At 39.3% G+C, this 25,943-nt stretch overlaps 1 protein-coding gene across 4 annotated transcripts in view; it reads left to right on the top strand.

Moving 5' to 3' along the window:
* SIDT1 (SID1 transmembrane family member 1) overlaps positions 1–25,943 on the top strand; it is an 85,232-nt gene that overhangs the window by 5,356 nt on the left and 53,933 nt on the right. For all 4 annotated transcript variants that reach the window (XM_039477473.2, XM_039477474.2, XM_074404366.1 and 1 more), the window contains exons 2-3: positions 23,754–23,875; positions 25,174–25,344. In XM_039477473.2, coding sequence (XP_039333407.1) covers positions 23,754–23,875; positions 25,174–25,344 — 293 coding nt within the window. The remainder of the gene's footprint in view (positions 1–23,753; positions 23,876–25,173; positions 25,345–25,943) is intronic.

Below are 25,943 nucleotides of genomic sequence, written 5' to 3'. Positions count from 1 at the left end.
TCCTATAGGAATGCTTATTCTTTTTTTTTTTTTTTTTTTTTTTTTTGAGACGGAGTTTCGCTCTTGTTACCCAGGCTGGAGTGCAATGGCGCGATCTCGGCTCACCGCAACCTCCGCCTCCTGGGTTCAGGCAATTCTCCTGCCTCAGCCTCCTGAGTAGCTGGGATTACAGGCAGGCGCCACTATGCCCAGCTAATTTTTTGTATTTTTAGTAGAGACAGGGTTTCACCATGTCGACCAGGATGGTCTAGAACTCTCAACCTCGTGATCCACCTGCCTCGGCCTCCCAAAGTGCTGGGATTACAGGCTTGAGCCACCGCGCCCGGCTTAGGAATGCTTATTCTTTATATACTGAGACCAAGAAGCCTTCTCTGCTGTCCTCCCACGTCCTTTTGCTCAATTGCACTCGTGCTTGTTAGAGGAAAGACTCATCTCATTAGCACATTTTCTGAATGACTGAATTGTCTCAGTCCATCTAGGTTGATATAACAGACCACCATCGTCAAATCCCATGTCTGGTGAGGGCCTGCTTCCTGGCTTATAAACAAATTCCTTCTTGCTGTGTCCTCACATGGCCAAGACAGCAAAGAGAGAAGCGTAGTCTTTCATGTGTCTTTTTTTTTTTTTTTTTTTTTTTTTTTCAGAGACAGATCTTCACTCTGTCAGGCAGGCTAGAGCGCAGTGGCACAATCTCAGGTCACTGCAACCCTTGCCTCCCAGGTTCAAGGGATTCTAGTGCCTCAGCCTCCAGAGTAGCTGGGATTACAGGCATGTGCTACCGCAGCTGGCTCATTTTTAAATTTTTAGTGGAGACAGGGTTTCTCCATGTTGGCCAGGCTGGTCTCAAACTCCTGATCTCAGGTGATCTGCCCAACTCAGCCTACCAAAGTGCTGGGATTACAGCCACCATGTCTCACCCAATTAGTTCATTTTGAGAATTCATGAGGCCAACACTGTTCGAGAATGTTTTATACCTCCTGAAGCATCCTTACACTTACCCAAAAATTGGAGCCTCCAAAACCCTCCACAGTTTCAACTGCTGTTCTCAGATTGGCCCTGCAGTCTTCTCACTGAGCACTTTTTGAAGGATTTTAGGGTTCTCTGATTCTTAGAGCCATCAGAGCTCCATGCCTTCCCTCTGCTTCCATCCACACAATTGCCACTGCTATGGAGGTGTTGAAGTTGTTGATAACTTGCTCCCACCCACTTGTGTTTTGGCGTTTTTAGGGATACCTCGTCAACTTGGGATTTTTTTTTTAAAGACGTTCTCCACAGAATGTCGGTTCTGTATCCCAGTTGTTCTGTTTCCACAGGGGCTATTCAGAAAGATTCAAAAATGTGTGCTTCTACTGACACTTTCTTCAGAGAATTCTCTATTTGTTGCTTCTTTTTCTGTAACTTTAAATTTTGAAATAACTTCAAACTTACAAGAAAGTGAGAACAGTGTAAAGAACACCAATATGCCCTTCTCTCGTTTCCCAGTTATTAACATTTTGGCAAATTTGCTTTATTATTCATTCTCCCTATAAGCAAATTATTTTTTCTGAAACACTTGAGAGTAAGTTGCAGACATGCTGCTCTTTCTTTGTTCCTAAATACTTCAATGTATGTTTCTTTTGAATAAGGGCATTTTCTTATATAGCCATTAAACAGTTACCAAATCACAAAATTAACACTTATAAAATGCTTCTACTTTAATCTATATAGCTTATTCAAATTTCAGCAACTTTCCAATAATGTATTTTTAAAGCAAAGGGTTTTTTTTCTCCCTTTTGGTCCAGGATCCAATCCTGGAACACACATTGCATTTAATTATCATGAGTTTTTAGTCTCCTTAATCTTAATCGAGAACATTTCCTTGTTCTTTCTTTGTCTTTCAGGAGTTCAACATTTTTGAAGAGTATAGCCAGTTTTGTAGAATGTTTCACAATTCAGATTTGTCTGATGTTTCCTCATTATTAGATCCAGGCTATACATTTTTGACAGAACACACAGAACTGACATTGCATCCTTAGTGCATCATATCAGAGGGACATGATATTGTGTTTTCCTATTACTAGTGTGGTTAACCCTGGTTACTTAAGATGGTTTCTTCCATATTTCTCCACTATCAAGTTACTATTTTCCTTTTATAATTAAAAAGTGATTTGTGGGCTGGGTGCACGCCTATAATCCCAGCACTTTGGGAAGCCAAGGTGGGTGGATCACCTGAAGTCAGGAGTTCGAGACTAGCCTGACCTATATGACAAAACCCCATCTCTACTAAAAATACAAAAATTAGCCGAGCATGGTGGTGGGCACCTGTAATCCCAGCTACTAGGGAGGCTGAGGCAGGAGAACTGCTTGAACCCGAGAGGCGGAGGTTGCGGTGAGCTGAGATTGGGCCATTGCACTCCATCCTGGACAACAGAATAAGACTCATCTTAAAAAAAAAAAGCCATTTGTGAAGTAATACCTTGATATTATGTAAAGAGTCTATGCCTCATCAAACTTTCAACAACTAGTTTTAGCATCCATTGATTATTCTTGCCTGAATTAGATTTTACTATGATGGTTTCCAACTAGTGATCTTGTGATTCACTGTTCCTCCTACATTTATCAGTTAATATTCTACTGTAAGAAAGAGATTTTTCTTCTCTCATTTATTTATTTACTTATTTATTTATATCAGTATGGGCACACAGATTCTTATTTGATCCAATTATTGCTTTCATTTACATTAAAATCTTGTTATAAACAACCTTGTTATAAACAAAGTATTTTACATAGTGGGTATAGATAAGAAGCTCTCTCACTCTAACACAGAAAGCAGGTTTTTTCTCTCCTCTCCCCGGCACTAGTAAAATTATATTTCAGTGACTTTCAGGGAACCACAAGGAAAGATGACATGATTGGTTGTCATCATGTCATCTTTTGGGTTTCATAATCCATATTATCTGTTGGGCCACCTGCAAATCTGTCCCTAGACCATTCAATACTTTTACTAATTATCAGTTTTGAATTTAGACTTAAAGAGATAAGTACATGATTTTTTTTCCATGAAAAACTGAAAGCCTGAATAGTGAAACAAATTGTGTCAGTGATACCTAAGGCAAAGTACCTCATTTGAGGTCCACAGTTTTACTCAAGTCATGGACTGTTGTGTTCTCAAGATATTTTCTATAGTATAGGTTTTCATTAGCGGTTTCTGGAATATGATAAACTTTGCATTGTTTCTGGGGAATAAGATTGCAGAAGATTTTAATGCTCTTTTCTGAACTTTTATGAATTTTTTCAACATTTCACAGTAAACACGTTTTAGTTTTACCTAAGTAAGGAAAACAAACAACTAAGAGGCAGAGCAATACTGGAGATGAGCATGGGATAGGGTACCAGGAGACGTGTTTTTATCCCCTTCACTACCTGGAGACCTTCATCAAATCCTGTTCTCCCACTGACATTTGTTTTCCCCACTGATAAGATGAGAGGATTAATGCTTTCTTGAAGCATTAAGAGTCTTTTTTTTTTTTTTTTTTTTTTTTTTTTGAGAGGGAGTTTCCCTCTTGTTACCCAGGCTGGAGAACAATGGCACGATCTCAGCTCACCGCAACCTCCGCCTCCTGGGTTCAGGCAATTCTCCTGCCTCAGCCTCCTGAGTAGCTCGGATTACAGGCACGCACCACCATGCCCAGCTAATTTTTTGTATTTTTTTTAGTCGAGACGGGGTTTCACCATGTTGACCAGGATGGTCTCGATCTCTTGACCTCGTGATCCACCCACCTCGGCCTCCCAAAGTGCTGGGATTACAGGCGTGAGCCACCGCGCCTGGCCCCAAGAGTCATTGTTCTTTTTCCACAATGTGTCAGATTGTAATTCTTTTTCTTAACTATAGCCAAGTAGAATAAGCTTCTTGCCGAAAAGAACATTTCTAACTCTTTGTCTCATAAAAGGAAGCAAATGAAAATTTTACTGTTTCTTTAAGACTATTTTTCTTCTTCCTTTTTAGAAATTTCCCGTAGAGTTCTTCACTTCTTGGAAGTGATTTTATTTTGGTTTGTTTGGTTTCCATCCATCCTGTCACATATGCTGAACTTATATTCCAGTTCCCTTTTTTCCCTTGCTGATTCCTGCTGAGTACCATGTCAATAAGATTGCTATCATGTTGAGTTTGGCTTTTTAGTTGTTGTTTTGTTTTACTTTTTTACTGCTGTGATAGTCCCTTCTGAGATATTTTAAGCATCTGATACAATGTATAGAGATTTTCAGCCTTTCTTCTTACTTTTGGTTTCAGCTTGTTACTTGAAGTATCTTCCATATCATTTCTTTCTCTCTGTGGACTTGAATCTAAAAGACCAAGATACTTATTCTCGAAGATACTTGTGATACCTTGAAACTTCTTTGTTGCTGGAAGATGCCAGCATTTCTTTCTTCTTTTCAAATAGAAATAAGAACACAGTTTTCACGTTATCACATGTTGCCATGCAGTTCCCTAGAGTATGATAGCCACCTCTTCCTACATCGTTTAACTTTGGAGCTAACAGAAATTTCATGTCAACACACCACGATGGTGCATTAATGATTCAAAAGCATAAGTAATGAGCTATTTGAAATGAGGTCTCACTATCCTTTGTGCTTATTTGAAAAGGAAAATATCAAACATATCATGGACCTGACAGTCGATATAATCAGTGTTTTCTATTTCACACATACATAAAAACCAAAGGAAAAAACCCAACATTTATAATCATTCCTTCTTTTCTTTCCTTGGATATTTTGAAAGTGAAAACTTTGTAGTTTTCTTAATACATTAGTTGGCTATGCTAGCAAACAAACAAACAAACAAAAACACCTGAAAATGTGTCTTTTGCTTAAAAACTGAAATCAGCAATAAGAACAACATTGTATTCTATTAAGTCCTCAAAGATCCTTTGGCTTTCATATATCATAGGTTTCTAAAAATATGTGTAAAAATAGTTTATGTAGGGAAGCTATTGACTTTCATGTTAAAAGATAGCATTCCACAAAATAGAGAACCCAGAAATAAAACCACATATTTTGTTTTTGTTTTTGTTTTTGTTTTGAGATGGAGTTTCACTCTTGTTACCCAGGCTGGAGTGCAATGGCGCGATCTCGGCTCACCACAACCTCCGCCTCCTGGGTTCAGGCAATTCTCCTGCCTCAGCCTCCTTAAATCCACATATTTTAAATGGTGCTGGGAAAACTGGATATCCATATGCAGAAGAATGACAGTTGACCCCTCTCCCTCTCCCTCACCATATAAAAAAATTAACTCAAAATAAAATAATGACTTAAATGTAAAACTGAAAACTATGCAACTGCTTGAAGAAAACACAAGGAAACATTTCAGGACATTGGTCTCAGCAAAAATTCTATAGAGAAGACCTCAAAACCATAAGCAACACAAGCAAAAATAAATAGATAAATGAGATTATATCAAACTAAAAAGCTTTTGCACATCAAATAAAACAACCAAGACGGTAAAAGACAATAAGCAGAATGGGAGAAAATATTCACAAACTATTCATCCAACAAAAGATTAATATCCAGAGTGTACAAGGACTCAAACAACTCAACAGCAAAGCACAAATTATCCAATTTAAAAATGGACAAATAAGCTGAATAGACATTTCTCAAAAGAAGACATACAAATGTTCAAGAGAAATGTGAAAAAAATGCTCAGCATCACCAATCATCAGGAAAATGCAAATCAGAACCACATCTAAATAGCATCTTACCCCAGTTAGAATGACTGTTATCAAAAAGACAACAAATGCTGGCAAGCATGCAGAGAAAAGAGAAGTCATAACACACTGTTTATGAGAATGTAAATTAGTAGGGTCATTATAGTATTGAGGTTTCTCAAAAACTAAAAATAGAACTACTATATGATCCAGCAATCTCACTACTGAGTAATATATCCAAAAGAAAGGAAATCAGTTTGTCAAAAAGATATTTGCACACCCATGATTGTTGCAGCACTATTCACAATAGCTGAACTATGGAATCAACCTAAGTGTCCATCAACAGATGAATGAATAAAGAAAATGTGATATACATAATAGAATACTACATGTACAATGGAATAATATTCAGCCATTTAAAAAAAGAATGAAATCCTGTCATCTGCAGCAACATGGATAAACTTGAAGGACATTATGTTAAGTGAAATTAGTCACGCACAGAAAAACAAATACCGCATGTTCTTATTCATATGTGGAGGCTAAAAAGAATTAGTCTCATAGAAGTACAGAGTAGAATAATGGTTGCTAGTGGCTGAAAAGGGTAGGTGGGAGAGATAGCCAAAGGTTGGTTAAAGGACCCAAATTTATAGCTAGATAGGAGGAATAAGTCCTAGTATTCTATAGCATTGTAGGATGACTATAATTAACAACAGTGAACTATATATTTTCAAATAGCTGGAAGAGCTTATTTTGAATGTTTCCAACACAAAGATATGATAAATGGTTGAGGTAATGGATATGCTAATTACCCTGATTTGGTCATTACACATTCCATGCATGTATCAAAATATTACACTGTCCCCAGAAATATGTACCATGTGTATGTGTCAATTAAAAATAATAAAAGCAAAAAACTGTTTAAAAAAGAGTGTGTTCCTGTATGGGTAAAATTAAAGCTGAGTGTTATACAGCAAATGTAAGTTATTTATTCAATGTTATTTATAATAAAATTAATTTAAAATTATTGTTGAAATAATTCCTTACTTTGAATTTTCATTTCCTCAGTTTTCTTTCTTTCTTTAATTCTTTTTTTTTTTTTTTTTTTTTTGCTGTGACAATAATAAACAAAAAAAGTTGATTTTGCCATTAGAAAGAAGGACATGAGATGCTGATTTTTGTTCAAGACTGAACAGGGCATTTTCCAGCAAGTTGAGCAAGAAGAGTGAAGTTGGTTTAAAGGTATCTTATATTGAAAAGTGTGTCCGGAGAAAGTTGAATATACACCTTCTTTTCTAATAAGAGAGCTATTTATAATTCACTTCCCTGCCACAGCTCCCAATAATCAGGAAATTGTCTCCCTGTTTGGACCACTGAAAAGCATTTTAGGAGCTATTTGTCAAATCACAATTTTAAGAAACATTTTTTGGACCTAGCCTTCTACAGTTGGTCTCAAGGCTGGCCAGGGGTGATAATACATAGTTATTAATAGTCAAGTACGATTTATTTAAAGGTGAGGACCACTTAAGTTTTGGTTAAACTCTAAGCATTTGAATAAAATACTTTATTTCTGAAAATGATGGCAAAATTAAAGTTTACAATGAAGTAATATGTTGTCCTGAGTAAAAGCATTTTCTGGTTAGCTGGAATACTTAGAGCTGACACCTTGGACCTTCAAAAGCATATACAAGTTTGCCCCTTCCTCTGCCTAAGCCAGGATTCTAAAGTATTTTGACTTCATTTGCTTCCTCATTGATACCTTCTCTCCACGCCACCCCCATAAAATTTTCCCCTTTATTAACATCTTTCATTATTGAAGTGCACTAATAGTGAACCAATATGTATTTATTATTAACTAAAATCTGTATTTTACATTAGGGTTCACTCTTGGTGTTGCACAGTTCTACAGATTTTGAGAAATGCATAATGTTGTATATCCACCATTATGGCATGTACAGAATAGTTTCACCCCGCTTTGCCTTGTCACATCTTTACAATGTACTACTCTTTGTCTAATTCAGTATGTAAGTACTCAAATCTAACTGTGTCTTTAGGTCTTCATTTCCTCATGAGGGTGTCCGTGTCACAAAAAAATGTATATTAATTTTGTGTGCTTTTCTCCTCTTGATCTATCTTAGGCCAATTTAATTTTCAATATTCTGTGTTCCATTAATTCATCCTTGATTCCCTCCTCTTGAACCACTGACAACCACTGATTTTGTTTTATTTTTATTGTCTCTATAGTTTTGCCTTTTCCAGAATGCCATGTAGTTGTGAAGGAGTTCAGAACATGCCACTCCCCAATATGCTACTCTGGCATATTGACTATTTTGAATTAAAAGCACTTGAAAAACAACAGATGCAAGAAGATCACTCTGACCCTCATTCTGTTTCTTAAAAGCAGGAAATGTAATTCATGTGAAAGATACTCTCTCTATACTAAAAGGAAAGTAACAGTCTCATCATCAAGGGTGAGGAGTTGAGAAAGGTCATCTCGTACAAACATTATTAGACTAACCCTTATCTTCCTAGCCACTTCTCCCTGCCATTAACTACCTTAGCCCAAGCCCCTCTGCCTGGTCACATCTTTACAATTTACTACTCTTTGTCTAATTCAGTATATAAGTATTCAAATCTAACTGTGTCTTTGGGTCTTCATTTCCTCATGAGGGTGTCTGTGTCACAAAAAATTTATATTAACTTTGTATGCTTTTCTCCTGTTGATCTATCTTAGGCCAATTTTATTTTCAGACCTAGCCAGGACCCTAAGAAGGCAGAAGTTGGAATCATACAGCTTGTAGATGTTTCTACTTGCTTCTTTTGCATAGCAATATGTAAAACATTAAGGTTCCTCCATGTCTTTTCATGGCTTGATGCCTCATTTCTTTTTAATGCTGAATAATATTTCATTGTCTGGATATAACATAGTGTGTTTATCCATACCTTTATTGAAGGACATCTTGGTTGCTATCAATTTTCAGCAATTATGAATAAAGCTGCTATAAACTGTGGGGGGGGGTTGTGTGGACATAAGTTTTCAACTAATTTGGGTAAATACCTAGGTGTATGATTGCTGGAGTATGTAGTAAGACTATGTTTAGCTTCGTAAGAAAGTGTCAAACCGTCTTTCTTCTAAAGTGACTGTATCATTTTGAATTACCACCATCAATGAATGAGAGTTCCTGTTGCTCCACAACCTCATCAACATTTGTAGGTATCAGAATTTTGTCTTTTAGCCATTCTAATAATTGTATGGTTCTAATAAGCATTCATTCTAATAAGCATCTGATTGTTGCTTTAGTTTACAGTTCCCTTTAATTGCAGATTCCAACATTGTTGAGCATATTTTCATATGCTTGTTTACCATCTATATATCTTCTTTGTGAGGTGTCTTTTTAGATCTTTTGCCTATTTTTAAATTTGGTTGTTTGATTCATTACTGTTGAGTTTTAAGAGTTCTTCGTAGATTTTGGATACCAGTCCTTTATCAGATAAACATTTTATGAATATTTTCTCCCTGTCTGAGCCTTGTCTTTTCCTTTTCTTAGTAGTGTCTTACACAGAGCAGACATTTTTATTTTAATAAAGTATCATATTAATTTTTTTCATTGATCAGGCTTTTAATGATGTACATAAAAAGCTGTCACCAAATAAAAAGTCACCTAGATTTTTCTCCTCTGCTATCTTTTGGAAGTTTTATAGTTTTTCATTTTACATTTAGGTATATAATCCATTTTGAGTTAATTTTTGTGAATGATATAAGGCCTCTGTGTAGATGGGAGTTTTTTCTACATATGCCGTCCAGTTGTTCCAGCATCATTTGTTGAAAATATCTCCCTATATTTTTAGTATTACTATTGTGTGCATGTTTACATTTATACTTTGCCTTGGTGCGAAGTCTTGGAAGCAGCTCAACACCTGGTACTCAGTGTTCTTATCTTCATTCTCAACCTTCCCTTCTGCTATCAGCCTTGCTAAACTCGACCATTCTCTTATAACTCCCTTTCCTTATGCATCTGTGTCTCTCTACTTCTCCTATCTTTTTTGTCTTTCCAATTTCTTATTAACATGGTCGGCCCATCAAGATTCTCCCTCTTTTCTGGGCAATATCCTGTGGTTGTTTGAGGCTTTGCTAATGGCAAGCATATTCTATTTTCTTAGAATAGAGATAAATTTTGTTCTTTACTTTCTGATTCAGAGCCATGATGAATAATCTCAGTTGCTAGAGGGCTGATGCCCCATTATCAAGGTTTTGCTATAGTGTTCCAGTGGTGGAACTTTATCTTCAAGTGGTGGAAGATGAAGAACATGTGTTCCTTAGGCAGTCAGTATATATTTGTGTTGATGTCATGTGCCATCATTTCCTTTATCCAAGTCAACAAGCTTATCTTTGTCAACTCTCTTTAGCTACAGAAAGATAATTGGAGACTTTTTGCATTTGAGACTTTTTTATGGTTTTTTTTCCCCATCACTAAAAGAAACACATAAAAATCCTTTGAAACTATAAGAGGTAGCTATATTTTGAGCACTCAAAGGACCTTTTTAAAAAATTGGTTTTTTCTTGAAATTTTATTTTATTTCTCTTTTAACTTTTATTTTAAGTTCAGGGGTACCTGTGCAGGTTTGTTATATAGGTAATTTGTGTCATGGGGCTTTGTTGTACAGATTATTTCATCACCCAGATTATTTTATCACCCAACTCGGTTATTTTTCCTGATCTTCTCTCTCCTCCCATCCTCCACCCTCCAGTAGGCCCCAATGTGTGTTGTTCCCTCTTTGTGTCCATGTGTTCTCATCATTTAGCTTTCACTTATATGTGAGAACATGTGTTATTTGGTTTTCTGTTCCCGTGTTAGTTTGCTAAGGATTATGATCTCCAGCTCCATTCATGTCCCTGCAAAAGACATAATCTCATTCTTTTTTATGGCTGAAAAAAAGACACCAGTATTCCATGATGTCTATGTGCCACATTTTCTTTATTCAATCTATCATTGATGGGCATTTGGGTTAATTCTATGTCTCTGCTAATGTGAATGGTGCTGCAGTGAATATATGCATGCAGGTGTCTTTATAATAGAATGATTTACATTCCTTTGGGCATATACCCAGTAATGTGATTACTGGGTCAAATGGTATTTCTGTTTTTAGGAAAAGTGCCTTTTACATCCCCCAGTCTCTTCCCATTTAACAGAGAAGAAAACTGAGATTCAGTGATATAAATTACTTGCCCAAAATCATGTACTAGTTTGAAGCATAGCTAGGAATGCAATTCAAGTTCCTAAGGGTATTTCCTCAGTGTATTTCAACTAAATCACAAGATGTGCCCACGGGAGCACATTGGCTATGCTTATCAACAACCATAAAAATAATTTTTAAATATCATACCATATTTTCACAGTCATGTATTTTGATTGTGTAATTTAAGACTATATCTGACTCCCTTACGATTACTGAAAACTTAAAAGAGATTTTTTATTATTGTTTTCCCCTTATGAATTGTCCAGCCATCCATTTGTCTGTATACCAGGCAAGCAGGGTTGATATTAAGTAAAACCGTGAAGTTGTCACACTTTCTTTAGTGTTTTAAAGAGCCACAGCCTCCCATGTACCATGGTCTTACTCTGACTCTCTGTGGATCCCAGGGGGTAAGCTTTAGTTGTGAAGAGGAAGATGTTTACAGATGATTGGTGTGTGTGTGTGTGTGTAGCATGTGTGTGTGTTTTATTTCCATCAATGCTGGATTCCTCTTCGTGCCAGGAACAGGGCAGCTTGGAGACCCAAGCAGTTAGCCTGTTATTTCATGGAAGTGTTATTCCTGAGAACTGGTATTTCTGGGTCCCCACTAAGCAGCCATGAAGATAAGCCATGACAAACAGGACTAACCAACTATTTCTGTCCCTCTAGATTAAATTGCCCTTTTGTGGACAAAGTGACTCACATCTATCTTAAATAACCTCCTACCTGGGAGCATATGTTATGAGCCAAAAAGTTAACATTTGAGTACCCACAGTTGTATTTTCTTCTTTTCCCCTACCTTCTAAATAATATCCTGTATTTGTTTCCCTTTTCTCTCTATACCACCTTCACCAGGGATGAAGAATTGTAGCTTTCTGAGAGTCAGACGATATTGATCTGTGCAGCAAAGGGATAGACATTGGAGGATAAGGACAAACAGTGGTGAGATCTAGGGGTGCAATAAGATTTGGGGAGATCTGTAGACAGGGAGACGCTAAAATAGCTGAGAGGTGTGAGTGCCACGGACAGAAAACGAAAGAGGACATAGGTTCCTGTGTGGGTCTTAGCTACAAACAACAGAAATCAACTGGCAAATATAAGCAGAGAAAGAATTCATTTAAAAGATGCCCAGTAGCTCACAAACATTAAGTTACCAGGCTCAGACAGCATTTGGGGACCAAGGAAGACTACACTGCAGGATATTATAGCAGCAGTCATGCCACAGGAATGGTTTGGTTGGGGTTTTTCCTTGACACCACCACCTCCACTGCCACCAGATATGGTCACCCCTTGACCCTGCTGCTGTGGACACCATCGATATCACCATTGCCAGTGAACTCTAAACTCTCCCTTCATTTTCATGTCATTTACTCACAATTGAATGTACCAAATGGGCAAACTAGCCAAGCATGGGTCCTGTATCTGGCCCCTTTGACATCTATAGGCAGCCTTGCATCCTACAAAACTCATACAGTGGGGTGGAGTGGGGGTGGTTCCTCCAGAACATGCAAGGGTTTTGGATGCTGAGTAACCCCAAAACCAACCCCATCAAACATTTTCATGGAGGGAGCTGAAGCTGGGGCATTTGTTGGAAATGGCTTCGTGGGCCCAGACATAGGCAAGGATCGATATGTAGTAGGGTAGAAAGCTGGGGTGCTGCTGCCATTTCCCATACCTTCATCCGTTTAATGAGAAGCATCTCCTCTGAGCATCAGAGTGAATTAAAGTGGTATGGATCATCTCTGCCACAATGATCTCTCCACGATTAGAAATGGTTTTCTCTCTTAAACATGGACTTCCTTAAGTTGTCTTGAAGAAGAAGATGTTTACAGACGATTGGTTTTGTCTCATTTAGAAAGCAGTTTCCTTTAGGTAATACTTACACCCTGAAAAACATGTATTTAAAATTATAAAAGGCACCAGTTTGGCGATAAATTCTATTACAAAAATAAATGGCTGATAAGTGTCAGATCATAACTCTTATAATCATAACAGTAATTTTCTACTGCTTTTTCCTCTTCACAGCATTAATTAAGTAGGCCCCAGAACAGCTCTAGAAGACACTTGCCTGCAATGCATAGAAATAAAATCCAGGGCACGGATACTTGAGTTCTGCCTCAAACCAGAAAAATAATTATTTTTCCTTTTCTAATCCCCTCACAGGAGTATGAGATCTAGCAAGAGATAGAGAGAAAGAGACAGGAAAGATAAAGAGGAGAAAAGCAATCATGCACAGGAGATGACCACATTCAGATACCTGCAAGGAGGCTGAACCAACCCAGGCTGATGGCTGCCTCCCAGGAGTCTGGGGATGTCTAAAGCCAGAGGGAGGTCAGTGGCACTGAGAAACCAATGCATCCGGCCCCAGTGGCTCACGCCTGTAATCCCAGCACTTTGGGAGGCTGAGGTGGTGGACACCTGAGGCCAGGAGTTCAAGACTAGCCTGGCAAACATGGTGAAATCCCATGTCTACTAAAAATATAAAACATTAGCTGGGCGTGGTGGTGCCTGACTATAACCCCAGCTACTTGGGAGGCTGAGACAGGAGAATCACTTGAACCGAGGAGGCAGAAGTTGCAGTGAGCCGAGATTGTGTCATTGCACTCGAGCTGGGCAACAAAAGCGAAACTCCATCTCAAAATAATAATAATAATAATAAAGGAAAGAGACCAATGCAAAAACTGAGAAATGTGGAGAAGCAGAAAACGATTAGCTCTTGGAGTGAGAGGCAAAGATAGCTCAGAATTGGTTAGACTCTACAGGACTTAATATCTTTATACCAGTTCCTGTGAAAAAATATCCAAGACAACATTTCTCAAAGTATGTTCCATGGAACAACTGCTCTGTAAGATAGTCTTGCTATTTGTTGCATATTAAAAGAGTCCCAAGTGTAAGGGAGCTTAGCCATGTTTTGACTGCCCAGTCCGAACCCCATTTGATACGGTTTGGCCATGTTCCCACTCAAATTGTAGCTCTTATAATCCCCATGTGTCATGAGAGGGGACCAGTGGGCGGTAACTGAATAATGGGGGTGGTTTTTCCCATGCTGTTCTTGTGATTGTGATGTCTCAGAAGATCTAATGGCTTTATAAAGAGCAGTTCCCCTGCATATGCTGTCTTGCCTGCCACCATGTAAGACGTGCCTTTGCTGCTCCTTTGCCTTCTGCCACGATTGTGAAGCCTCCCCAGCCATGTGGAACTGTGAGTCCATTAAACTTCTTTTTCTTTCTAAATCATCCAGTGTTGGGTATTTCTTCATAGTAGTATGAAAATGGATTAATACAGCATTCTTACATGTTTGGGGGAAATTCTCCATTTCGTGAGTGTTAGCTAGAGGTAGAACCCTTTTCACAACAGACTTTTTCATCCCACCTCTTATTTTTACCCCCCTCCACCACCAAGCTCCGGCATGGGCATGTGGCCAAGGTGCTGCCAATCAGATCTGCTTTCTCTCGACTTTGACTTGGGAAACAATGCAAGGAAGCAGCTGTTCAGCAGCCACAGAGGCAACATAGAGTTTCCAGGGATGAGCATGGCAACAATTCTGTCCTTAGAGTAAAAAGCCCCAACTGCCCCAACATGATTTATAACACTCTTCAGGATTATAATAGCCCTTCATGCACCTCAGTCTCCAGCCAAACTAATATTCTCTTAATTCTTCAAATACGCTTCTTTCACCATCTCTCTTCTTCCTTGTGTTTACTACATTGTCCCCTTTGTTTAGAAATTTATCTTGCCCTGCCCTCCCCCTACTTTTCTGGTTAATTCCTACTCATCCTTTAGGAAAATATTCCCCCAGAATGTATGTCATGCAATCCCCACAGGAACTTGAATGTCAATATAATGGCCTGTTTGCAAACCTCTGATATTGAAGAGAAGTGTGCTATGTGTACACTGCTGATTAATGTATCTCCTGTGTCCAGAACAATGCCTGGCACAGGATAGGCAGTCAAACATTTATTGATTGAACAGAGTTCATCAGAAAGTAGGCAGAATCTGACTGTGCTTTTTTTCTGTATGCTTGGCCTGCCAATGACTATCCCTCTCTTTAATGTTTTCCCATGTTTTTATTCAATTGAACATTTTAATGTAAACCTAGATCATAAACCAAAGGATGAAGGCTTATATGACTGTATTTATTCTAGATTATAGTTGGCATAATTAAATTGGCAAGATGAGGTCTGGAAACTGCCTCTTTCTAGAAAAGTGCTCTGAGTACAAAATGCTGAGAATTTAAAAGTATAGGGAATAAATAGCTCCCAAGGAATAAACTGCACTTTATGAATGCACTCTTCCAGGCTAGCTAGAAGTCAGGCTGTGAAAGGAAATTAATATCCTACATGACACAGACTGTATAATTTTTTTGCCAAGGGTGATTGGGCTTACAAGTGTGTCTCCACACATAGACAGCAGTCAATAACTGATCAACTAATCAATGGATGGGAATGGAAACAGCTCTGCCTTCTGCACTCCCTGGTGCTCTTTGAAGTCACAAAACACAGTCCCACTTCATCCACCATTTGACCGATGAAGCTGCCCAGGGATATAGGTAGTCTGGGTGTTACTGTTCCCATTCTACAATTAAAGACACCGAGGCCCAGATAACTTAAGTGATTTGTCCAAGGCCACCTAGCTAGTAGGTGTTAGTGCCAGAAATAAAATCTAGGTCTACATCTCTTTCTTTATTATACTGTAAGTGTATAGAAGATAGTTTTAAAGGCTGAATCGGACTGAGGGAATCTTAAACAGTCACATCGATAACTATAGAAATTATTTTAATGCTTATCTTTTTAAAAAAAAAAAAAAGCATAATTGTGATTGAAGTAGTTCAACTCCCTGCAGTAGTTATGAAAAGCTTGGGATGAAATGCTCCATTTAATGAGAATTGCTAGCTTCTGAAAAGAAAGGGATTCAGGACTGCAAGGCTGCTTTGCTAAGGGGCAGCTGTTTTTATATAACAGTCACTGGACTCTCCCAGAAGTCCCATCTTCAGTCAGCCAGCTGTGACATGCAATCCCATGAAGAGGCTTGGCAGTGTTAAAAAGTAAACTGAAGCACAATAAGAATTTAAAGAGTGTATTTGAGCAAACAGAGATGCATCAGTGAGGCAGCTCCAAACCAGAAGTGGTTTCCTGGGCTCAGCCAAGGGAACACAAGCAGAAAGCTTTGATAGGGTGAAAACAGAAATGAAGAAAAGAAAATATTTTATTGGTTCAATTTCACAACTGCTTTACTTGGTCTATCCTGCTGGAAAGTTCCTAGTTACAGAGCTATAAGTTAGTTTGTGGCTTCTGATTGGTTTGCCTCAAGTTTCATCTTTTGTTTTCATTTTTGACAGAATCTGGCTCTGTTGCCCAGGCTGGAGTGCAGTGCAGTGGCACAATCAGCTCACTGCAATCTCGCCTCCTGGGTTCAAGCAATTCTTCTGTCTCAGCCTCCCAAGTAGCTGGGATTACAGGTGCCAACGACCACCACCCCCAGCTAATTTTTGTATTTTTATTAGAGACGGGGTCTCACCATATTGGTCAGGCTGGTCTTGAACTCCTGACCTCTGGTGATCCACCCGCCTCGGCCTCCCAAAGTGCTGCGATTACAGGCATGAACCATCGCACCTGTGATCCCAACTTATATTTGCAAGTTGAGCAAGTCTCAGGACATTTATGAGGCCTAATTGGCTTTGTCTGCTCAGGAATTTTTCAGGCCTGGTCTCCGTGTTAATTTAACAGCAAGTAAGTAAAAGCTGAAGATAATATGACAGTGAGGGAATGGTAGTGTTTTGGAGAATGGTTTATTTCTTTAAAATCCTACAAACCTCATATTATGGGTTGATTTATTGTCCAAAAAATATATGTTGAAGTCCTAACCCCTAGAACCTATGAATGTGAACTTATTTGGAAGTATTGTCTTCGTAGATGTGATCAAGTTAAGATGAGGTCATTAGGGTTCCAATCCAGTATGACTGAAATACTTCTAAGAAGAGGGAAATCTGGACACAGGCACACACAGAGAACAGCATGTGAAGACAGAGACACCCAGGGGAACGCTATATAACAACAGAGGCAGAGAAGGGAGTGATGAGCACACCAAGGAATGCCAGGGGTTGACAGACACCACCAGAAGCCAGGAAGAGGCAAGGAAGGTTTCTATCCAGAGGAAAGTCTCACAGGGTCTTGGCCCAGCTAACACCTTGATTCAGACTTCTAGTCTGAAGAACTATGAAAGAAAAACTTTATGTTGTTTCAAGCCACCTACTTTGTGGTACCTTGTTACAGCATCCTAGGAAACTAACCTGATGATACAGAATCAAGGCTTGCACATTACTGTTCAATATAATACCAACTTCATTTGGGTCCCCTGGCTATATTTATTTTCCAGGGCAGAAAAATGGAGAAATGAGCTATGTGAATGAGGCCAAAGACAAAGCAAAGTTCTGCAGCTGGCTGAGACCTAAAGAGAAGCAGTTAGTGCTTCTTCAGCACCACATCCTGAAATACAGTTTCCATTTGCATACGAGAGACAGAAGGAGAGAGAGAGACAGATGGGGTGTACTAAATAATGGAAATCAATAATATCTGATTCGTAACCTAATATTCCAAATAACAGAGGCTGCAGTCTCATTATTTTAGCAAAAATAAACTAGATTCCTGAATTGAATTCATTTCCATTCTCTTATGCAACAGAAATATATTCCTTATAATTTTGTACTGACATGCTGAAACAGTAAAAGGAGAGTCTCCAAGCTTTAAGACCTTTTGTAACTGTGATCTATATAATATCAGAGATGTAAGTATTTAAATAGTTCTCTCTTAGCTAGCTATAATTCAATTTCCTGCTTGTAGTAAACACAGGAAGCAAACAAGATTTATGTAATAAAGTGCTCTTGTTGTCATGACAACAGGAAGCAGCAACAAGAGGAAAAATCTTAGCTCTTAGAAATGGCCTTTCACAAGGTGTCAGGGCCCATTAAGCATGGTCAATACCCTGTCCTTCATTTAGGTTTGCCTTTACACAGCTTTCTTCGCTGCTGCAAATGTAATCCAATTTTCTCAGCTGCACATTAGCCTGGGGAAAGGCAAAGCAAATTTTTATATTCTTTCCTGGAGGTAATCCACTATCTGTTCATCTTGAAAAACTGCCCAGTGGCTTCTATCTTCTATTCTAACATACTTTTTTGCAATTTATTACGGCCAGTATCTCTGAGTTTGTTTTCATAAGGACTAGTAAGAACATTATTAAATAATAAAAAAGATAAGTGGATTGTAAAAGCCAGATCAGGAATAAAATGAGGGTGTGGAGATGAACAGTGAAGTGGGATAAACGAGGCAGTGATATGTCTGTTCTACCAGTCCAGTGTCAGCCTCAGCAAACGCCAGCTTCCAGACCAGCTCTGACATTGGTGATCTCACGGGTGTACATCTCAAATACTGGGCAGTTGGCAAGCTGCTGACAAATGAACTATCCATTATACGGTTTCTTTGGAACAATCCTTCCCAAAGTGTAGTCCCCACCCGTGTAAATCAGAATCCCCCAGCCACTTGTTAAAAATTTATATTTTTAAGTTCTATTCTTGATCTGCTGAGCTAGAAATGCTGGGGGTTGACTTGAGGGATTTGCTTTGCTAAAAAGCAGACTAAAATTTGAAAATCTTTGCCTTAGATCAAAGTGTGAAGAAAAAATTGAAGGAAATCCTGTCTGACATTAAGTACTTAAGAACGGAGGAGGAGGTTGCATCTTAGGTGAAAAAAGGGAGGCAGACAAGCTCCTTAGGTTTTATCTCTGTTCTAACAACTATAGATTTTAAGCCAAACCAAAGTGTGCTCTAAAAACACATGCTATGTAATCCTGGTGAGTGTCTGTATTACAGCCTCAAAAGTGAGCCTGCTTCTAAGCTAATGCACTCTGCCAGGCACTAAGGATGCCAAAGATAAAGTCTGCATCTTCCTAGAAGAGCCAAGGAGGTAAACTAGCAGTTAAAATATTCTATGGTGCACAGTGAGATGCAACTTTACACCCACTAGGATGGCTACATTCAAAAAGACAGATAGTGACAAGTGTTGGCAAGGATACAGAGAAACTGGAGCCCTTATATATTGCTTGCTAGGTAAATTATTGGAATGTAAAATGACTACCTCTTTGGAAGACATGTTGGCAGTTCCACAAAAAGTGAAGCATAGTTACCATCTCTCCCAGCAATTCTACTCATAGGCATATACCCAAAAGAACTGAAAATATATGTTCACATGAAAATTTCTGGCCGGGCGCGGTGGCTCAAGCCTGTAATCCCAGCACTTTGGGAGGCCGAGACGGGTGGATCACGAGGTCAAGAGATCGAGACCATCCTGGTCAACGTGGTGAAACCCCGTCTCTGCTGAAAATACTAAAAATCAGCTGGGCATGGTGGCACGTGCCTGTAATCCCAGCTACTCAGGAGGCTGAGGCAGGAGAATTGCTTGAACCCAGGAGGCGGAGGTTGCGGTGAGCCGAGATCGCGCCATTGCACTCCAGCCTGGGTAACAAGAGTGAAACTCCGTCTCAAAAAAAAAAAAAAAGAAAAGAAAAGAAAATTTGTATGCAAATGTTCATAGCAACATTTATGATAGCTAAAAAGAGAAAACAACCAAATGTCCATCAACCAAAGAATGGATAAGCATGATGTGGTATATGCATGAAATGGAATATTATTTAGTAATAAAAAGGAATAAAGTACTGATATATACTACAACATGGATTAACCTTAAAAACATTATGCTAAGGAAATAAGCCAGATACAGAAGGGCACATTATTCCATTTATTTGAAATATAGGCAAATCCATAAAGACAAAAATTAGATTAGTGATTGCCAGGGATTGGGGGAAGGAAGGCATGAGGAGTGACTGCCAATGGGTACAGGTTTCTTTTTGGGGTGAGAAAAATGTTCTAGAATTAGATAGCGGTGATGGTTGCACAATTTGGTGAATATATTAAAAACTACTGAATTCTGCACTTTAAAAGAATGGATTGTGTGATATATGAATTATATCTCAATTTGAGTGATAAAAGAAATGGCCAAGAAAAAGTAATAAAGTTGACCGCATTTTAAGAATGCTATGCGTGGTAGAGACACCATGTAGAGGTAATTAGAGGCCACACAGCATCCCTGCAAAAGGAAGGGACACCACCTATTTGGTAGGGTAGGAAAATGTTAAGGAAGACTTCCCCAAGGAAGACTTTAAGAATTAAGATATCCAAAGACCAGTCGACACTGAAGACATTACCCTTTTGAGAAACAGTAATTGGGAATGACAAGGCAGTGGGCGTGCTGGTAGGCAAAGAAACCAGAGACGAAGGCACAGAAGAGATCAAGAAGAGGCTTGAGGGATTCAAATCCATGGAGAAAAGATGAACTTTTAAGTAAGTGATGTTGGGATAACTGGAGAGCCATATGAAACAAAGATAAAATTGCAATCACTCCTTATACCACATACTAGTATTGATGGCGAAGGGATTCGAGGTTTAAATAATTTTTAGGATGAAACCATAAAATACTAAAGGTAAACATGAGTAAATCCTTCAGTAACTAGGAATAATGAAAACTTCCTTGACTATGACTCAAAACCCAGGAAAAAGATTGAGAAATTTGACGACTTGAGTCTAATGAAGCCTCTAGATCTGACTACCAGTTTGCAGGCAATACAGGAGATCAATAAAACCTGTTCAATGACACTGCAGGGTGCAATCAGCAATGCTGGTTCTTCTGCAGACTTGTATTGTTGTTTTGTGAGCTGCTTTCTTTAACAAACAAGTGTCCCCTAAAAGGAGGAAAGGGTACCCTTTGTACTAAAAGAGATTCAAAAGACATATGAACCAAATACAGTGTTCAAATACAACAGATCTTGTTTGTGCCCAATTTTTTTTTAACTAGAGAAAACATTTTGAAACAATTGAAAAATTCAAATGCTATGTGGATGTAAATAATTTTTAAGATTATTAATTTTATCAAGTGGGATAATGGTGTTGTATTTAAGTTAAAAAGATAAGGCTTCGTGTCTTAGAGATATAGACTGAACTGTGGTGCAGATAAATGAGAATATCTTTGGTGTGTTTGTTTCTTTCTTTCTTTTTGATGGATTTTTGCTCTGTGGCTCAGGCTGGAGTGCAATGGGTGATCTCAGTTCACTGAAACCTCCACCTCCCAGGTTCAAGCAGTTCTCCTGCCTCAGTCTCCCGAGTAGCTGGGATTACAGGCAGGCACCATCACACCCAGCTAATTTTGTTTTTTTTTGTAGAGACGGGGTTTCTCCATGTTGGTCAGGCTGGTCTTGAACTCCCGACCTCAGGTGATCCGCCCACCTCAGTCTCTCAAAGGAGATTACAGGCGTGAGCCACTATGTCTGGCCTGGTGTATACTTTCAAATAATCCAGTGGTGGAGGTATATGGGAGATAGGAGATATAAATTAAATATATTTGTTAATAATTATTAAAACTGGATAAGTACATGAGCACTCATTATAGTATTCTTGTTACTTTGGGGTAAATCCAAAAACTCTTCAGAGCCACTGAAGGGGAGTGAGGAATGACAGGTGAAACTGCCCTCCTAGCAAGTGCAACTCTGGTGTCGGAAGACCAGATAGGGGACTATCAAGGAAGGTCACTGTGATGCAGGACTGAGAGAGAGTCACTCTGGGCGGAGAGGAGGATTTGGGTGTGAACAGTATTAAGGAGATGGAAGCAAGGGAGCTCAAGAAGCAGGAATCAAGGATGAATCTCCAGCTTCAGGCTTCAATGAATGGCTACATGATGGGGCCATTCAACAAGCAAGGGAATTCAGAAGAAATTAAAGTTAGGAGTGAAGGGAGTGATGGATTCCATTTCAGACACTTTGAGTATGAGGTGCCTGTGAAGATTCAGAGCTTCAGAAAGAAGTCTCAGTAGAGATATGTGGCAATTCTCAGCTGCAGCATAATTTCCATGGAAACACGTAGAGTGTAGGCACAAGAAAACTCTCCCTTCAGAGCAAGCACTTCCTATCCAATTAGTAAGTTATTCTTGGGCTATTTTAACATTTAAAAAGCAATGCAGTGGCTTGATTAAGGAGAATGATATGAGATATCCAAATGGCAATATATGCTATTCCGTTTCCTCCCAATTTACATTTTGAATGCCCAATACATCATTAGGGATTAATTGCAGGATTTTCTTGTTTTATATTCTTTTTCTTAATAAAGAAATTTTCAAGAGAATACTAAGACATTAGAAAAACAAAATCTCATATGGAAGATCAAATTTTTTTGTTGTTGTTTTTACCCTATCTCTCTTCTATTTTGTTCTCTTCCATGTTGCCTGTGGTATAAAAATTGAAAGAAGGCCAGGGGCAATGTCTCACACCTGTAATCCCAGCACTTTGGGAGGCCGAAGTGGGCCAATCACTTGAGGTCAGGAATTTGAGACCAGCCTGGCCAATATGGTGAAACCCTGTCTCTACTAAAACTACAAAAATTAGCTGGGCATGGTGGTGCACGCCTGTAATCCCAGCTGCTTGAAAGTCTGAGGCACGAAGATCTCTTGAATCCGGGAGGCAGAGTTTGCAGTAAGCCAAAATTGCACCATTGCACTCCAGCCTGGGCAACAGGGGGAGATTCTGTTTAAAAAAAAAAAAAAAAGAAAAGAAAAGAAAAAAAAAAAAACCAATACCATCTAGATCCAAAGTCACTTCCAATTTCCTGTCTTTAAAATAACCATAATAGGGTTAAATTCTTTTTTTTTTTTTGAGACGGCGTTTCACTCGTTACCCAGGCTGGAGTGCAATGGCGCGATCTCGGCTCACCGCAACCTCCGCCTCCTGGGTTCAGGCAATTCTTCTGCCTCAGCGTCCTGAGTAGCTGGGATTACAGGCACGTGCCACCATGCCCAGCTAATTTTTTGTATTTTTAGTAGAGATGGGGTTTCACCATGTTGACCAGGATGGTCTCGATCTCTTGACCTCGTGATCCACCCGCCTCAGCCTCCCAAAGTGCTGGGATTACAGGCTTGAGCCACCGCGCCCAGCCTGGGTTAAATTCTTAATAGGTTTGACATGCGCATATTCAGAAAGACCTATGGAGTTACTGACGTAAAAAAAGCATTTTGTGTCAAGGATTGATTTATACCTCAGAGCAAGAGAAAGAGAAGAATACTCCACCCTGCGATATCTGTTGCTCAGGAGGCGTCATGATTTATTGTTGGTGGGAGCACCAGACCATCTGTTAGGCTTTAATAAAATGTGGTCATGACATTTTTATTTGAAACACAGAATGATCTACCAACCCAAAATTAAAGTTTTTCAGCAATTGAAGGTCTTGTAGGATTTGCTTTTGAAGGAGGGTGGCTTTGTGAACATTGTTATTTTTAGCTATTTGTATCTTTAGCATTTATATTCAGATAAGAAGAAAAGCACATCAGTATCTTTCTTTTTCTATTCTGGGTTCATCCTCAAAATCTTGTGTTGCCTGGTCAGCTCAAACTCCCCAGCTTGCTGTTTGAAGGCTCCATAATTTAGCCTCATCCAAGATTAACTGAATCAGAATTTTGGCAGGTTGGATTTAGGCATCATTTTTTAAAAATCCCCCATGCAATTTCAATGTGCAATCAAAGTTGAGACCCACTCTGGTTACAATATGAATGAGGAGAAACATCTGGGACATTTGGATTGGACATATGGGACATCATGAGAAGACAATGTCAGAAATTAAAGTGTTTCTGAGCCTCATATGACAGCTATGGGGTGTGTATGCATGTGCGTTGTGTGTGTGTGCACACGCGCGAGTGTTTGTGTATGTGCATATGTGCATTTTACATTACCTCTTTCTACCCTCTCATGCAGGTGACTGCCGTGAGAGTGTATGTGAACAGCTCCTCTGAGAATCTCAACTACCCAGTCCTTGTTGTGGTTCGCCAGCAGAAAGAGGTGCTGTCCTGGCAGGTTCCTCTGCTCTTCCAAGGACTGTAAGTGGGTTTTCTCCCAGGCAGCTTTGCTACATTTGGTTTTCTTCAATGTCCTAGAACTTAATTGATCTTTTCCCTAATGAAAGGAAAAATCAGACATTTGGAATGTCGCGACATGACATTCTGCATACAAAGTGCAAATAATGATCATGGTGCATGCCCTGACCTGTTCGCTTTGTTCAATTTTTAGATGAGCACTCTACCTAGATTGGCAACACCTAGAAGAGCTTTTACCATTTTTAAATCATACCAGGATATTCTGTAGCTTTTGGGTACTGGGTTGACCAATAGCCATCCAATGGGCTATGTCCAGCAGTTAACATAAATGAGTAACTCTTCCCCTAATTCTTCATTCAATAATATTTATTGAGCACTATTAAGTGGTGGGTGCTGGAGAGACAGCAGTGGAAAAACAATGAAGTGGCTGCCCTCCTCAAGTTTATATTTTTTCAGGGGAGAAGTGTAAAAGGGACTATCGCACTAATTAAAAAAAGAAAGAGGCCGGGCGCGGTGGCTCAAGCCTGTAATCCCAGCACTTTGGGAGGCCGAGGCGGGTGGATCACGAGGTCAAGAGATCGAGACCATCCTGGTCAACATGGTGAAACCCCGTCTCTACTAAAAATACAAAAATTCAGCTGGGCATGGTGGCACGTGCCTGTAATCCCAGCTACTCAGGAGGCTGAGGCAGGAGAATTGCCTGAACCCAGGAGGCGGAGGTTGCGGTGAGCCGAGATCGTGCCATTGCACTCCAGCCTGGGTAACAAGAGTGAAACTCCGTCTCAAAAAAAAAAAAAGAAAGAAAGAAAGAAAGAAAAACCTGGAAGCCATGCAACATTGTCACATAACATTATTTTTAAAGGTTGAAGAATTTGAGGATTGAAATACTAACTTTGATAGCTTTGACTTGGACTCCAGGGCTTTCTTTACTCTCATTTTAGCAGCAGTTTGAAGACTGGAAAATGGAATCAGCTGGTTGTTTTATCAGGACAGTTTTCCCCTGAAATTGGGTATTTATTCCTCATTGAATTTGAAGAACGGCTTAGCGTAATGTAGACGTCACTGAAGTGAACTGGTCAGCACAGAACAGTCTTCACAGCCCTTTTATCATATCCTACAACCCAACGCCAACAACACTAGTTCTAAAATTACTATTGATAGTTCCAGTCTAAAAATCAAAACATAAGGACTTGAAAACAAATTTGGAGAAAAGCAAAATGAGATAGACTCCTTTCCCTGATCAGTCATTGAGTCTCTTTCTTGTTCTTGTTGATTTTTTCCCCCTATATTGGCTACTTTAGATACCAGAGGAGCTACAACTACCAGGAAGTGAGCCGTACCTTATGTCCCTCCGAAGCAACCAATGAAACGGGACCCTTGGAGCAACTGATATTTGTAGATGTAGCATCCATGGCACCCCTGGGTGCCCAGTACAAACTGCTGGTTACCAAGCTCAAGCACTTCCAGCTCCAGTAAGCGGGATTTTCTCTGTTCATGTCTGTGCTTCCTGCACTTGTGGATCCTCAATTCCTCTTCCATCCTTACAGACTGGTACTCTGGAAGGAAATTATCCACTTAGCGTATGATTTTAGCATCTCCTGAACTCTCCTTCCCATAACTGAGCAGCAGGGCCTTAATCTACACAAAAGAGAGGGAGTGGGGGACTACTGCAGAGGGTAAGAGTGGTTGACCTCACAGGTGAATCTGTTTTCAGGGATCAGGGTGAGGGTTCTGTCCAGCCTGCAGTCCAGGCAAGAATGACTGGTGACTGAATACTTTCGTATTCCCAACCGGTGCCACACTCCTGAAAGAAGTTTTGTTTTAGTTCTAGGGAAGACATTAAGCTATTTTTCTTGTCCTTATTATTATTCCTGTTTTCTCCTCCCAGGTTAGTAACATAGGTAGGAATGTGGCTTTGTCCTTTCTTGGCATGCCTAGTACTGTTTTTCCCGTTTTTTATAAAACTAAAATAAACAGGCAAGCTCATAAAAAAAATAAATAAATAAGCGTGAGACTTGGACACTTCACTAAAGAAGCTACCCAAATGGTCAACCTCATTAGCTATAAGAAA

The sequence above is a fragment of the Saimiri boliviensis genome, chromosome 8 (assembly GCF_048565385.1).
Source record: "Saimiri boliviensis isolate mSaiBol1 chromosome 8, mSaiBol1.pri, whole genome shotgun sequence".
Taxonomy (NCBI): Eukaryota; Metazoa; Chordata; class Mammalia; order Primates; family Cebidae; genus Saimiri; species Saimiri boliviensis.
This window is presented reverse-complemented; position numbering and strand designations above follow the sequence as displayed.